This window comes from Rhipicephalus sanguineus, chromosome 8 (assembly GCF_013339695.2).
Source record: "Rhipicephalus sanguineus isolate Rsan-2018 chromosome 8, BIME_Rsan_1.4, whole genome shotgun sequence".
Taxonomy (NCBI): Eukaryota; Metazoa; Arthropoda; class Arachnida; order Ixodida; family Ixodidae; genus Rhipicephalus; species Rhipicephalus sanguineus.
The window spans coordinates 51,007,679-51,020,255 of NC_051183.1; the positions used below are offsets into that span (position 1 = coordinate 51,007,679).

The window sequence follows — 12,577 nt, forward strand, 5'->3', positions numbered from 1 at the left end:
CAACAGGCAAAAAAAGAGTGTTCCACACTCGCCGCCATGGCTGCGATTGGCGCTGACTAACACTCTTAGGTTTAAATCAACTTATATACCCCAGAAAGTGGACGGGAGGATGACCGCCGCCGTAGCTCAGTGGTAGAGCATCGGACGCGTTATTCGAAGGTCGCAGGTTCGGTCCCTGCCGGCGACAAGTCATCTTTTCGTCCACTTTACTTTCTTCACATTCATATTCTAAATACTACAGTTAACACCTCCTGTATTTTCCTTGGCGTTATTGTCTGTTAGCTCTCATTAATAAGGTGTAAGCAAGCCACACGCGTGCGCAGTAAAACTTAGTTTTGATTGTAATTACGTTATAAATGGAGAACGTTAAGACAACGGCGTTTTAGTGGAACTCGTTCTTGGGCTTGTTGGTTCATTGCATCAAGGAAATATATCCAGCCAAAAACAGAGTAACACAGGAAACGGTGAATCAAACGGGAAGCGGCTAGACCCAGTCTAGCCGCTTCCCTGTCTCCTTCACCGTTTCCCGTGTTGGTCTGTTTTGGCTTGATATATTTCTTGATACAACTGCGTACGTTTGGAACGGGCTACGTCGCAGCAATACCTAGTAGGAATTGCATAATTGTCATGCGCGTTATAAGCATTTAATTATTGATGATATCTGGGTTTTAATGGCGCAAGGGCCATGCTTGGCCAAAGAGCGCCATGAACAGAGGTGAAATATAACAATGAAACGCGATTTACGATATGTAGGGGATATGAGCTATGATAATGTTACACGGCTGTATATGGGCCTAAAATTCCGCGCCCGAGGGCGGGTAAAACATATAAGTGATAAAATTATGAGAGTGACGTGATGTATGCAGTGAGGATCAATGTCAGGGAGTCGTGATAATGAACGATAACCACATGGCCAGAGCACGAATGCCTCGTTCACAGCCCTTGTGTCCAAGGGCCGCGAGGCAGGTGCTATTTTCTTGTAGCTACCGCAGCAGCAGCCTCTTCTCAGAGGTGGTGCTACGGGTTGCCGGAGAACATGACATGGAAACTATTTACATCCTTTAAAAAAGCGGATAATGATTTATATGTAAAAAGCGGTTCCCTACCTATGAACATAGATGGATGCAATGGTATTTGACGTCGGTAGGGAAACGGAAAATGCTTTCTTCTAATAGCGTCCAGTTCCTTGCATTGTATTAAAATGTGGAGCACGGTGAGTGGCTCACCGCATTTATCACACACAGGTGGATCACCACCGGCCAAGAGATGTGCATGTGTGCTGTGTGTGTGTCCTATTCGAAGTCGACAGAGTGTTACATCTGTACGACGTATGTTTGATGTGGGTGGCCAGTTACCGAGGTGTGACTTTATCACGTGTAACTTATTTTCTAGTTGTCGGTCCCATAACCGCTGCCAGTAAGCCCTGAGTTTTTTCCTTACTAGGGGCTTTAAGTCCATTACAGGGACAGCTGTGGACGATGCAGTAGCGTTTGCATGAGTTGATATGGCGAGCTCGTCAGCCAGCTCATTGCCCTTTATACCACGATGTCCTGGCACCCAGCATATTACAACATGCTGTTCGGCCGAGTATACGGTGCACAGGAGTGAGTATAGCGATACAATAACAGGATTTCTGTATGTTTGAGGGTTTTTTAAAGCGTTCACCACGCTTAAGGAGTCTGTATATCTTACTGCATTTCTTAGTTTCATTTCTTTAATGTGTTTTACGGCCTCCAGTATTGCGTGTGCCTCTGCTGTGAATATGCTTGTGTTAGGGTTCAGAGTACCAGAGTGAGAATAAGATTGACCGACGACTGCGTAGGACACACCAGCATGGGACTTTGACGCATCTGTAAAAATTTCTGCGCAAGGGTATTTGTGCTGCAGTTCACGGAAATACATCTGGATGTGTAGAGGGGGGGGCATGCTTTGTGACATCTACAAAAGAAGTATCACAGTCTATAACCTGCCACTCCCAAGGCGCGACCTGTAAAGTAGGAGCCGTTAAGCGGTGTTCGAGCAGTGGGACACCTGTTTCTACAGCAAGAGCTCGTACACGCAGCGAGAAAGGCTCCTTCACTGCGGGTTTGTTGTGGAAAAGCTGGCAACTGGACAGGTCATTTGCAGCAGGATATGCGGGATGATCAGTGCTTGCGTTCACTTTCAAAAAATACTTAAAAGATAGGTATGACCTCTGTAAATGAAGAGACCACTCGTCTGATTCCACGTAGAGGCTTTCTATAGGGCTTGTTCTGAAGGCACCTGTGGAAAGACGAATGCCTAAATGGTGGACAGGGTCCAGCATTTTCAGAGCAGTTGGCGTTGCAGACTGGTAAACGATCGCTCCATAATCTAGACGGGTGCGTATGAGGCTTTTATAGAGGTTCATCAGACATTCTCTATCGCTGCCCCACGTTGTGCGTGACAGCACTTTTAGGATATTCATTGTTTTCATACATTTATTTTTAAGATATTTTATGTGCTGTACAAAGCTTAACTTTGCGTCTAAGATTATGCCTAGAAATTTGTGTTCTCCGTTGACCGGTAGACGCTCACCCCGCATGAAAATGTCAGGATCAGGGTGTAGACCTCTTTCTCTTGTGAAGAGGACGCAAGTGCTTTTTTGTGGGTTCAATCTGAACCCGTTCTCATCAGCCCATTTCGAGACCTTGTTGAGACAAAGCTGGACCTGTCGCTCACAGATTGCGAGAGAACAGGATTTAAACCCTATCTGCACATCATCTACATACGTAGAATAAAACAGGTTACGTGGGATGTACAGACGAAGAGAATTCATTTTTATAATAAAAAGAGTACAACTGAGTACCCCACCCTGAGGAACTCCAGTTTCCTGCACAAATTGTCTTGATAGTACATTGCCCACCCGAACACGGAATATGCGGTTCGATAAGTAGCTTTCTATTATATTTAACATTGTACCACGCACGCCTAAGTGCGAGAGGTCTCTCATAATTCCAAACCGCCACGTCGTATCATAGGCCTTTTCCATATCGAGGAACACAGACAAGAAGAACTGTTTATGGACAAATGCTTCACGAATTTGTGCCTCGATACGTATCAAATGGTCAGTAGTGGACCGACCTTCTCGAAAGCCACACTGATAGGGGTCAAGTAGTTTGTTGGATTCGAGGAAATGTAACAACCGGCGGTTTATCATCTTTTCAAAAACTTTACAAAGACAACTTGTTAAGGCTATAGGCCTCTAACTGGAAACCAAAGATGGATTCTTGCCCTCTTTCACAACTGGAATTATAATAGCCTCCTTCCACGCAGTGGGGATCTCTCCGGACGACCATACACCGTTGTAGAGACAGAGGAGGGTGTTTTGTGATTCATGTGGTAGATTTTGCAACATTTCGTATACTACACGGTCGGCACCTGGGGCAGACCCGTTGCAGCAAGCTAGTGCTGCCTGCAGCTCTGCCAAGCCGAAAGGCCGGTTGTATCCCTCACTTTTTGCACTTTTGTATTCTAACTTCTGTCTTTCTGCCTGTGTTTTATACCGCTGGAAGGCTTCGGAGTAATGTGACGAACTGGACACATGTTCGAAGTGTGCGCCCAGGAAGTTCGCCTGGTCCTCCAATGTGTCTCCATGTGTGTTCACCAATGGAAGAGAGAATGTTTGTCGACCCTGTACCCTACCAACCCTGTTCCATACCCTAGCTTCATCCGTGTAGGAGTTGATACTTGATATGTATCTTTGCCAACTCTCTCTTCTGGCCTGCCGGCGCGTTCTCCGCCCTTGAGATTTTACGTGCTTAAAATTGATTAGATTTTCTGCAGTGGGGAAATCGCGTAGTAGCCCCCACGCTTTCTTCTGCTTCTTGCGAGCTTCACGGCATTCTTCGTTCCACCAAGGAACACGACGTTAACCTACCGCACTTCTTACTTCAGGTATACTTTGCAAGGCAGCGTCAATTATAAAAGCAGTGAAATATTGAACTGCAGCGTCAATTCCTAAGGAAGACATGTCGGCCCAAGAGATCCTTGCAGTAAGACGTTGGTACTTTTCCCAGTTGGCTGCATTGACCTTCCACCGCGGGGCTTGTGGTGGAGATTCGTTTTGTTTTGTTGTTCGCAGGAGTACTGGAAAATGATCACTCCCAAAAGGGTTTTTTAAAACGCTCCAGTTAAGATAAGGTAAAAGTATGGGAGAAGCAATGCTAAGATCTATGGATGAATAACTTTGGTTGGCAAGGCTATAAAATGTTGGTTCCTTCTTATTCAATAAACATGCACCCGCAGAGAGCAGAAATTGCTCAATGAGCCGGCCTCGCGCATCGTTGCGAGAGTCGCCCCACAAGCTACTGTGAGCATTGAAGTCACCGAGAACAACGTAAGGTTCTGGCAACTCATCTATAAAAGACTGAAATTCGTGTTTGTGTAGCTGATAGTGTGGGGGTATATAAAGTGAGCAAATGGTAATGAGTTTGTTTAAAAGAACAGCCCTAACGGCCACCGCTTCCAGTGGTGTTTGCAGCTGCATGCGTTGACATGCTACACTTTTGTCTATTATGATGGCAACACCGCCAGACGATGCGAGCGCATCATCACGATCTTTGCGGAAAGTTATATAGTGTGTAAGGAAGTTCGTATGCTCTGGTTTAAGGTGTGTTTCTTGCACACACAGCACTTTTGGGTTATGTTTGTGTAGAAGTTCTTGAACGTCATCGAGGTTCCTAAGAAGACCCCTCACGTTCCACTGCATAATTTGTGTTTCCATTGTGAAAGTGAGTTGGTGCTGTGTGTACAGAGGAAAAAGGTACTGCCTTAGATTGCAGGGCCCTTTCCTGGCCCTGTGACGCGAGTCTTATCTTTTTTGGAGCGGTCGAGGGACGCTCGCCGCTCCTTGGGCGCTTGATGCGCCGTTAGGATAGGTGTAGTGTCCATTGCCTCCTGCGAGGCGCCGGACGAGCGCTCGTACGAGCGGGAGGTTTCCCGTGAAAGTCTCGCCACAGAAGACGAGATTTTTGAGCCCACCAGCCCGGAGGTAGATGGGACAGTCTTCGGGTCCAGGCTGCGCTGTTCGTCGACAGCGCCAGCTGGGACCGGAGAGAGTGAGGCTGCCTTGGCTGCGCCCACCGTGACGGGTCGTGACGGTCCTGCGTGTTCGGTTCGCGTAGCGCAGGCTCTCGCCGGTGGTTGTGTTGGTGCCAGCGACCCTAGGGTAGCGGGACTTTCTTGCGGGGTGGGTGGAGCAGAGGTAACTGCTTCCACCACGGGGGCAGGAGCCACAAACGGCTCGCTGCGCGCGAGCTGGACTTGTGGCGGAGGCCGCTGCGGCGCTGCCCCCCGACGCGCCGCATCAGCATAGAATGTGCCATAGAAAGGCGAACACCGCCTTCGTGCTTCCCTGAACGAGATATTTTCTTTGTATTTCAGCGTGATTATATCTTTTTCCTTTTTCCATGTAGGAGAGGCTCTAGAGTATGCCGCGTGCTCACCTTCACAGTTTGGACAGTGGAGCGGATTGTCACAGGTGTCGGAGGAGTGTTCGTGGTTCCCGCATTTGGCACAGGTCAGTCGGCCTCTGCAACTCTGCGAACCATGGCCGAAACGTTGGCACTTAAAACACCTACGTGGATTGGGGATGTAGGGCCTGATTCTTGTTTTTGTATACCCAGTTTCAAGGGACTCTGGCAGGACAGTTGAAGCAAAAGTGATGATCAAAAATTTTGTCGGAATTTCTTTGTTCTCGCGCTTGATCTTAATTCTTTGCACCTGGGTTACGTTCTGCTCCTTCCATCCTTCGAGGAGCTCTTCTTCAGTCAGGTTTAGAAGGTCATCATCGGAGATCACTCCTCGAACGGTGTTCATTGACCGATGAGGGGTCACTGTGACTGCAAGAGCGCCGAATGTCACAAGGTTTGAAAGCTTTCTGTACTGTGCACTGTCTCATACTTCAAGCAACAAGTCGCCGCTAATCATTTTAGTGGCCTTGTAGCCGGGTCCAATGGTGTCAGCAAGACACTTGGCAACAATAAATGGGGAAAGAGTTCTGACGGTCTTCTGAGGATCTGTGCAGTGGATTACATGAAAACGAGGGAAAATTTCTTTCGGCGTAGAAAAGATGTTGTGGGTTTCTTCGGTGCGCCATCTCTTTGCGAGAGGGCGATCAGAAAGTTTGGGGAAGGCATTAGAGTTCATAAGAGTATGATAATTTTCGGTGGCCATGGCAGCCGCCCACCACCGAGCCCAACGAGGGGACGCTGCAGCCCGTTATAGGACCATAGACGCCAGCTGTACATGACCACTATAACCTAATATATAATGCCCAAGGAAGGACATATACACAAGGTTAACCCTTGCCGCCACGAAAACCTTGAAGTAACTGGAAGAGAGGAGAAGACAGGAAAGGCTAAAAGTGAGAGAGAAAGACGAAGATGTGGTAGAGAAAGATAGGAAAAGGCGACTGCCGATTTCGCCTGGGTGGGTCAGCCCAGGGGTGCCGTCTACGTGAAGCCGGGGCCAAAGGGTGTGTTGCGTCTGCCGGGGGCCTTAAAGGTCCAAACACCCGGCGTCGGCTCAACCCCCAGGATCACCTTTTCCCCGGACACAGCAAAGCCACGCACGGCTAGGCGTGGGAGGGGGTCGAAACCCCCCCGTTAGCTCGGGTCCGTGGTGTCGCTACACACCAAACGCCTGCTCGCGCAGACGCCCCTGCGGGGTCCCAAGAATTTTTGTTCCATTTTTACAGGTAGGCGTTGGCCCTGCAGGTTAATGTCGGGATCAGGATGGATACCTCTTTTTCTCGAAAATACGACGCAAGTGCTCTTTTGCGCATTTAAACTAAAGCCGTTCTCGCCTGCCCACTTGGCCACCTTGTTCAGACCAAGCTGAACCTGCCGCTCACAGATAGCGAGATTACACGATTTAAATCCTATTTGTACATTATCGACGTATGTGCAATAAAACATACTGTATGGGATGCACAGACGTAGGGAGTTCATTTTAACAATAAAAAGCGTGCAGCTGAGCACCCCTCCCTGAGGCACTCCAGTTTCCTGCACGAATGATCGTGATAAAACATTTCCCACTCAAACACGGAATGTACGGTTCGACAAATAGCTTTCTATTACACTTAGCATTCTGCCGCGTATGCCTAGATGTGAGAGGTCTCTTAAAATTCCAAAGCGCCACGTAGTATCCTATGCCTTCTCCATATCTAGGAATACAGATAGAAAGAATTGCTCGTGGACGAAAGCTTCGCGAATTTGTGCCTCAATACCTATGAGATGGTCAGTCGTGGATCGACCCTCTCTAAACCCGCACTGGTATGGGTCAAGCAGTTTATTCGATTCTAGGAAATGTAACAGGCGCCGGTTTATCATTTTTTCAAGTACTTTGCAAATACAGCTCGTAAGTGCTATTGGCAGGTAGCTCAGAACAGAAGATGGATCCTTCCCCTGTTTCAGAATCGGGATCACAATGGCTTCTTTCCATGCAGAGGGGATTTCACCGGAAAACCACACGGCGTTGTAGAGGCAAAGCAGAGTTTTTTGTGTTTCTTGGGGTAAATTTTTTATCATTTCATATATTACACGGTCAGGACCTGGAGCAGATTTGTTGCAGCAACTCACTGCCGCCTGCAGCTCTGCTAGGCAGAAAGGTTGGTTGTATCCTTCAGTGTTCGCACTTTTACGTTCTAATTTCTGCCGTTCTATTTGTGTTTTGTACGTTTTAAAGGTTTCAGAATAGTGTGACGAACTAGATACACGTTCGAAGTGCGCACCCTGGAAATTAGCCTGGTCTTCCAAGGAGTCACCGTGTGTGTTCACCAAAGGAAGAACAGATGTTTGTCGGCCCTCGATCCTACCAATTCTGTTCCATACCTTTGCCTCATCCGTGTAGGAGTTGATGCTTGAGAGAAATCTCTGCCAACTCTCTCTTCTAGACTGCCGCCGGGTTCTCCGGCCTTGGGATTTCACCTGTTTAAAATTCATTAGATTTTCTGCAGTCGGCGAATCGCGCAGCAGCCCCCAGGCTTTGTTTTGTCTCTTACGAACCTTACGGCACTCGTCATCCCACCAAGGGACTTGGCGTTTGCCTGTCAGATTTTTTACTTCAGATATGCTTTGTGTGGCGGCGTCGATTATGAAAGCAGTAAAATACTGCACAGCTGTATCGATTTCTAGGGAAGAAATGTCTGCCCACGAGATGTTAGCAAGAGACTGGAACTAGCTCCAGTCGGCTGAATCGAGCTTCCACCGTGGGGACTGTAGTGGAGGAGGGTTGTTTCCTTTCGGCGTTTTCAGTAGTATTGGGATGTGGTGGCTCCCGTAAGGGTTTTTAACCACTTCCCAGTTAAAATTAAGTAGGAGGGTGGGGGAGATCATGCTAAGGTCAATGGATGAGTATGTTTTGTTCGCGAGGCTAAAAAACGTGGGCTCTTTTTTATTTAGTAGGCATGTACCAGTGGAAAGGAGGAAATTTTCAATCAGACGACCTCGACCGTCATTGCGAGAGTCGCCCCACAAGCTGCTGTGGGCATTGAAATCACCTAGAACAAGGTAGGGTTCTGGTAATTCATTGATTAGGGACTGAAATTCCTGCTTGTGTAATTGGTAATGCGGGGGTATGTAAAGCGAACAAATAGTGATGAGTTTATTTAGAAGCACAGCTCGAACGGCCACCACTTCCAGGGGCGTTCGCAGCTGTAGTCCTTGACACGGTATAGTTTTGTCAACTATAATCGCAACGCCACCAGATGACGCAAGAGCGTCCTCGCGGTCTTTACGAAAGACGACATACTGTCGGAGAAAGTTTTTGTGGCTTGACTTTAAATGTGTTTCTTGTACGCAGAATAACCTTGGTTGGAATTCAGATAGTAGCTCTTGGATATCATCCAGATTGCGAATTAGACCTCTCGCATTCCATTGGATTATTTGTGTATCCATTTTGATTTGTAGAGTAGTGTATGATGATGATGATATATAATGTTTATTGGCGCAAGGGCCATGTGATGGCCAAAGAGCGCCACGACCAGATAGCGAAAGTGAACAATGGTTGTGTTAAGTGGCTGTATAGGGGCCTAAAATTCCTCGCGCTAAAGGCGGGTAAAACATATAGGTAATAAAATCATGGGAGTGACGTGAAACATGCGCATAGAGAATGAATGACAAATGGTCGTCATGACAAAGAACTAAGATATGGTGTGAGCACGGATACCTCCTCAAGGCCTTTGAGGCCAAAGGCGGGGAGGCAGGTGCTTCTCTAATGTATCTCCCGTAGCAACGGCCTCTTTTCAGAGGTCGTGCTACGGACTGCCTGGGTGTGTGATGTGAAAGCTATGGACTTCGTTTAGAAACGCGAACAGTGGCTGGTGTTTAAAAACAGGTTCCCTACCGATAAACATTGACGGGTGAAGTGGTAATTGTTGTCGGTAGGGAAGTAAAAAGTACTTTTTTCTAAGCATGTCCAGTTCATTACAATGGATTAAAATGTGAAGCACGGTGAGTGCTTCACCACATCTCTCACACAAAGGTGGATCGTCGCCGGACAAAAGATATGAGTGTGTACTGTATGTGTGTCCTGTTCTTAGCCTGGTAAGTGTAACTTCTGTGTGGCGTGACTTTGATGTTGGCGGCCAGTTACCAAGGTGTGGTTTGATAACGTGTAGCTTATTTTGTGTATGCCTGTCCCATGTGCTTTGCCAAAAGGCCCTGAGCTTTCTTTTGAGGAAAGGTTTTAGGTCTAGTGCAGGGATATTCATGGATGTATTTTGACTATTTTCGTGAGCGGATGCAGCTAGCTGGTCCGCCAGCACATTTCCTTGTATCTCGCGGTGCCCTGGCACCCAGCACACTACGACATGTCGTTTGTGAGAGTAGATCGTGCATAAAAGAGAGTATAGCGACACAAGGACAGGGTTTTGGTGTTTTTTCAGAGTTTTTAAAGCTTTTACCACGCTTAGGGAATCCGTATATATCACTGCCTTGTGTAGTTTTACTTGTTGTATGTGTTTAACGGCCGCAAGTATGGCGTAAGCTTCCGCTGTGAAGATACTTGAATTTGGGTGCAGAATACCGGAATCGGAAAAAGATGGACCAACGGCTGCGTAAGACACAGAAGTATCGGACTTTGAGGCGTCTGTAAAGAATTCTGGACAAGTGTATTTGTGCTGGAGTTCGAGGAAGTGTGTACGGATATGTGCAAGTGGCGCGTGCTTAGAAACATCCACGAAAGAAACATCGCAATCTATAAGCTGCCACCGCCACGGCGGTAGTTGTGCAGCGGGGGCCATGAGAGAGTGTTCGAGAAGTGGCACACCCGTTTCTACAGCTAGGCCCCTCACACGAAGTGAGTAGGGCTGTCTCATCGAAGGTCGGTTGTGAAAAAGTTCAGAACTGGACAAATCATTAATTGCAGTGTGTGAGGGGTGTTCATTGTTTGCGTTCACCTTGAGGAAATATACAAAAGATAGGTAAGATCTCTGGAGGTGTAATGACCACTCATTCGATTCAGCGTAAAGGCTTTCTACGGGGCTAGTACGAAAAGCACCCGTAGAAAGACGAATGCCCAAATGGTGGACTGGGTCAAGCATCTTCAAGGCACTTGGTGTCGCAGAGTGATAGATTATCGCCCCGTAATCTAGGCGCGTGCGTACAAGGCTTTTATAAAGGTTCATCAGGCACTTCCTGTCACTACCCCACATGGTGCGTGACAACACTTTTAGAATATTCATAGTTTTAATGCACTTGTTTTTTATGTACTTAATGTGCGGTATGAACGTAAGTTTTGTGTCTAGAATTAGCCCTAGGAACTTGTGCTCTGTTTTTACCAACAGACGCTGACCATGTAGGTCAATGTCAGGATCGGGATAAAAGCCTCTTTTTCTGGAGAATAGGACGCAATTGCTTTTTTGTGCATTCAGCATAAACCCATTCTCGTCTGCCCATTTAGAGACCTTGTTCAAGCCCAGCTGGACCTGCCGCTCACACATTGAAAGGTTGCACGACTTATAACCGATCTGCACGTCGTCCACATATGTGCAATAAAACATGTTCCGTGGAATGTACAGACGTAGCGAATTCATTTTTATAATAAAAAGTGTGCAACTCAGGACACCACCTTGCGGCACTCCAGTTTCCTGGACAAATGTTCTGGACAAGACATTACCCACTCGAACACGGAACGTGCGATTGGACAAATAGCTTTCGATTATGGTCAGCATCTTTCCTCGGACACCTAAGTGTGAGAGGTTTCGCAGTATGCCAAAGCGCCATGTGGTGTCGTAAGCCTTTTCCATATCGAGGAACACTGAAAGAAAGAATTGCTTGTGGACAAAAGCGTCACGAATTTGTGCCTCGATACGGATAAGGTGGTCAGTGGTAGATCTACCCTCTCGAAAACCGCACTGGTATGGGTCGAGTGATTTGTTTGCTTCGAGGAAATGTATAAGTCGGCGGTTTATCATCTTTTCAAAAAGTTTACACAGGCAGCTTGTTAGTGCAATGGGCCTGTAGCTCGTAACGGAGGATGGGTCCTTGCCCTGTTTTAAAATCGGAATAATAATGGCTTCCTTCCAGGCCGAGGGGATCTCGCCGGAAGACCAAACAGCATTATACAGTGAGAGGAGGGCTTTTTGAGTTTCAGATGGCAGGTGTTTCAACATTTCATATACAACACGGTCGGAGCCTGGGGCGGAATTATTGCAGCAGTTAAGCGATGCTTGTAGCTCAGCAATGCAGAAAGGTTCATTGTATGCTTCGTGTTTTGTGGATTTGCGCTCTAATTTCTGTTTTTCCATTCTTGTTTTGTATCTTTGGAAAGCTTCACTATAGTGCGACGAGCTCGACACCTGTTCGAAGTGTGCACCTAGGAAGTTCGCCTGGTCTTCCAAGCTGTCGCCTTGCGTGTTTACTAGAGGAAGTGAATGTGCTTGTCGGCCTGCTACCCTGCTAACCATGTTCCAGACTTTGGCCTCCTGTGTATATGAATTAATGCCCCGATAAAAACTTCTGCCAACTTTCCCTTCTTGCCTGTCGGCGCGTTCTCCTGCCTTGGGACTTTATATTCTTAAAACTGTCGAGATTCTCGGCTGTGGGAGATTCCCGAAGCAGCCTCCATGCTTTATTTTGCTTTTTGCGCGCATTTCTACACTCAGTGTTCCACCACGGCACACGTCTTTTCCCGGGCAGTCCAGATGTTTGTGGGGATACACTTATTTGCAACATCAATCAAAAAAGCAGTGAAGTATTCTACAGCTTCATCCATGCTTAAAGCACACATGTCGGTCCAACTTAAGAGAGCCATTTTACGAAACATTTCCCAGTCTGCTTTGTCGATTTGCCATTTGGGAACCTGTGGAGGACATTCGTTCGCTATCGGTGTGCTCAGAACTATTGGAAAGTGGTCGCTTCCATAAGGGTTATTAACGACTTTCCATTTGAGTAGAGGTACAAGTGATGGATTGATTGATTAGTGGGGTTTTTTGGCGCAAGGGCCATGGGTGGCCAAAGAGCGCCATGTCTTTTATGTGGTGTTAGCGATGAACAGTGATACGATGATAGGGTGTATTGTGGCTGTAAAGAGGCCTAAAATCTCGCGCTATAAA

The 12,577-nt window shown here is 47.2% G+C and overlaps 1 protein-coding gene across 1 annotated transcript; it reads right to left on the reverse strand.

Moving 5' to 3' along the window:
• Nucleotides 1-4,791: 4,791 nt before the first annotated feature.
• Nucleotides 4,792-5,838, reverse strand: LOC119403220 (uncharacterized). Its single transcript, XM_037670166.1, has one exon. It carries the CDS (start codon nucleotides 5,836-5,838, stop codon nucleotides 4,792-4,794), a length of 1,047 nt encoding a protein of 348 aa, XP_037526094.1.
• Between the last annotated feature and the right edge of the window lie 6,739 nt (nucleotides 5,839-12,577).